The sequence below is a fragment of the Atta colombica genome, unplaced genomic scaffold (genome assembly GCF_001594045.1).
Source record: "Atta colombica isolate Treedump-2 unplaced genomic scaffold, Acol1.0 scaffold189, whole genome shotgun sequence".
In the NCBI taxonomy this organism is placed as follows: domain Eukaryota; kingdom Metazoa; phylum Arthropoda; class Insecta; order Hymenoptera; family Formicidae; genus Atta; species Atta colombica.
In genome coordinates this window covers 3,278,063-3,281,916 of record NW_017259281.1, presented here as the reverse complement: position 1 = coordinate 3,281,916, position 3,854 = coordinate 3,278,063, and the positions used below count along the sequence as shown (strand labels likewise).

General features: G+C 38.3%; 1 protein-coding gene across 1 annotated transcript; it reads left to right on the top strand.

Annotated features, from left to right (window-relative positions):
• The first annotated feature begins 367 nt into the window (after window positions 1-367).
• On the top strand, window positions 368-3,539 carry LOC108686775 (eukaryotic translation initiation factor 5). The gene is made up of 4 exons (XM_018192240.1): window positions 368-449; window positions 718-2,236; window positions 2,401-2,586; window positions 2,915-3,539. The coding sequence occupies exons 2-4, from the start codon at window positions 1,163-1,165 to the stop codon at window positions 3,050-3,052; spliced, it is 1,398 nt and encodes a 465-aa protein (XP_018047729.1). The 5' UTR covers window positions 368-449; window positions 718-1,162; the 3' UTR covers window positions 3,053-3,539.
• The last annotated feature ends 315 nt before the right edge of the window (window positions 3,540-3,854 follow it).

Here is a 3,854-nt window from a genome sequence, read left to right as displayed (position 1 = left end):
ATATATGGAAGTTATAATCCAACGAAAATCAAAAATGAAGAAACTGATTAGTACATCTTCAAGATTGTTTTGTTCTTCTTCATAGAAACATCCAGGATATCATCCAGAGGGAAAGGATCGGCGTGTAGCAAAGGCGGCGGCGATAGTAGAACATTATTATCTGACTGGCGATCATCAAACGGCAACACCATCACTACCCACGACTGTTTGTTTTCGTGCGACGAGTTAACCGGCGAGTTAACATCACTATCAACCTGGTACCACAGATTGCCAGGGTTTCTTAAGGCGACCAGCGACGGACAGGCAGCGTGTATGATCATTGAGGACTACCCCCCTACCCCGCCCGCCACCGCCAAACCGAGGCAACACCCGAGGCATCAAGATACTACCCAACGATTTCTAAATCTTCACCTGGTCCTGCCCAAACACAGGACCTCAAAATTTTCCAGGTTTGTGAGTCAATCTGGTTAGTGTCAATTTTTTTATCTTAAATTTTGTTGAGAAAATTAATACTATTCTTTAAAAATACGCTGTAATTTCTGCTCAAATTTGGAATGCTAAGAAATGTTTAAAAACGTTGGAAAAAGTTGAATTACAGTTATTAAAATAAACTTGTTTGAAAATGTCTAATAATTGTTTTTAATTTTTAGTAAATTAAAATCATTAAGGGCAATTTGAGTTACTATGATATTAAAGATAAGGCTTTTTTTTCTACAGTAATAGACATCGGAAGCTACAGCCATTCAGAGAAACGTGACTGGCGTCAGCGGGTAGCGGCGCGGCACGCCTTACCGCTAACAAGAACTACAATCCTGAGAAGAGGAAGAACCACCCTGACTCGACACGCTGCTGTTACGAGCTACCACGAGCAGGTAGCAATCATCGCCTGCTACTGGCCGCCGCCAGCTACCAAACTGCCGCTGGCTGGAAACGTGCGACAGAGGGGATTTAGAAGAACCAGGACAAAGACGTTACCCACTTGAGAAAGAGAAGAAAGAAAAATTGAATAGAGCGGATTTGACATCACTTCACGAGCTGCTTAAGAGGCGATTTTTTCGTTTCGATTCATTAATACTTTCACAACGACGTCTCATCAGAGATCATTGTCTATCGGAGAAATAAAGTTCGTTAAGAGCAAGAGAAGGCGGAAACATCGGTCACCATGGGGAGCGTAAACGTCAATCGCAATGTCAGCGATGCTTTTTATCGTTATAAGATGCCGCGGATCCAGGCAAAGGTGGAAGGCAAAGGAAATGGTATTAAAACAGTGATCGTCAACATGGTGGATGTGGCGAAGGCGATCGGTCGTCCTGCTACATATCCGACCAAGTATTTCGGTTGCGAGTTGGGCGCTCAGACACAGTTTGACTTCAAGAACGAACGCTTCATCGTCAACGGCTCACACGATGCGACAAAGTTACAAGACCTGCTGGATGGTTTCATTCGAAAATATGTTCTTTGCCCGGCCTGCGATAATCCGGAAACCGAATTAATGGTCAGTTCGAAGAAGGGCACGATTTCACAGGGTTGCAAGGCGTGTGGGCACCATGGCCTTCTTGAGAGCAATCACAAGTTGAACACATACATCTTGAAAAATCCGCCGAGCTTGAATCCAGCAGTACAGGGCAGCTCTTTGACAGAGGGTAAACGCGGCAAACGTTCGAAACGCGCTAACGGTGACGCTGCGGCTACAGTCGCCGCTACTACTGCCACCACTAACGGCAACGATCGATCTGGTTCGCCAGAAAATGACGTCAACAATTCTGGAGACATCGTGGTGGAACCACCGCCAGAAAGAACAATCAATGACGAGGGAGATGATGATAAATGGGCAGTAGATGTATCTGAGGAAGCAGTCAGAGCTCGTCTTCAAGACCTGACGGATGGTGCTAAAGGTATGACCATCAGTGATGATCTTGATAAGAGCGAAAAAGAACGCATGGACATGTTTTACAAACTGGTCAAATGCCGTCGCGATGCTGGCCAACTTGATAACAATCACAAGGAGCTCGTAGCCGAGGCGGAGCGTCTCGAGATTAAGACCAAGGCACCATTGATCCTTGCCGAACTGTTGTTCGATCAGGGAATTGCCGCACAGGCGAAAAAATACCGGGTGTTACTGCTGCGCTTCACTCACGATGACATTAAGGCACAGAAATATTTGATCAGAGGAATCGAGCAAGTGATCGCGCTGCATAAGGATGCACTGATGCCGAAAGTTCCCGGAATCCTCAAGGTGAAAGAATAAATTTTTTTTAAATTAAGAAATATTTTAAGAAATTTTATTAGAAAATTCAATTAGAAAGTATTGATACATACCGTAAGTATTAAATACTGCTATCACACCAATTATTAATTAAAATTAATAAAATTAAGTTAAAATATTTGTATATATTACAGTTATTTTACGACGCTGATATCCTAGAAGAGAAGGCATTTGATGAATGGTCAAACAAAGTCAGCAAGAAATATGTCTCAAAAGATCTGTCGCAGGAAATTCATGATCGAGCTGCACCATTTTTAACATGGTTGAAAGTTGCAGAGGAAGAGGAATCTGAATCCGAGGAAGAAGACGATGATGTAGAAGTAATATTATTGTTCATAAGTGCTTCTAAGAAAATCGTTAATTCTTTAATTCAATTTTTTCATTATTTTGTCCAATTCTTCTATTAATTTATAATTAAATGTACAATAGAAATTTTTTTTTTTTTGAAGAATTCTGAAAATAAGTCAATTAAAGTAGCTTGGTTTGAAATCTTCAAAACAATCCTCATTAAATCTAATGTCCTATAAAATTTTTTGAAAATTTTTCTTCTGCGTTCTTTATTCTAAACTATTTTTATATGTATTATATTTTTTTTATAACTTTGTGATATAAAAAGGTATATCTGACATTAAAAATTTTCCATTTTAGATCGAATACGACGATAGAGCCAAGCAGGAATCTCTGAAACAACAGCAGCCGCCGGCTACACCGAAACCTGCTGCCGCTACGACCGTCGCTGCCGCCAATAATGATTCCGAAGATGATTTCGATATTGATGCCATTTAAAGCATACGCATACACCGTATTACACGTATCATACACCCAACATATATATACACACAAACGCAACGGATGACAAGAAACACTGGTCCGAGCCGTAATATCTGAGATGAATAATCATTTTCCTCTTGAACAGAATTGTGCAAATGCAATCTCAAGTTATACGCAAATAGATATAGGATTTTTGTTGTTTTAGGCTGACGAGAGCGACACAATTAAACAATGCTGTTTACATGAATGGAGAAAAAGAAAAAAAGAAAAAGAAATTTTAATCGTTCCTAAGAGTTTAACGTGATTTATCTATATACAGTATATTTGCAATATTTTTAATTGTTTTAACGATGCAGATACGCATTTATTGAAAAGATAGTTATTTCTTTAATATTGATTGATTGTTGTGGAAACATTTTAATGGTGCGCGTATATCTTGAAATGCATCCCTTTAAAATAAAGAAGACATTCATAAAGCATTCATGAGCACCGGGAAATTGGCCTGCTAAAAACGTTCTTTATTGTATTCTAATTATTATTATTCAAATAAATATGGTTTATTGCAATGATCACCTGATGTCTCACTCTTTACACTTAATAGAAAAATAGATTACAATTATAAATGTAGCGTTAATTTAATATTAATAAGGATCAATGAAAAATTTAAATTTTTATTGATTAATTAGATGTAATAGTTTCGGTAAATGAGTTATCGAGCATATCCATATTTTTATATATTACTTGTATAAATTTGTTTTTCTTTTTAAAACAAGATACATAAAACAGAAAACATCTAAAACATTTCAATGAGTTACAA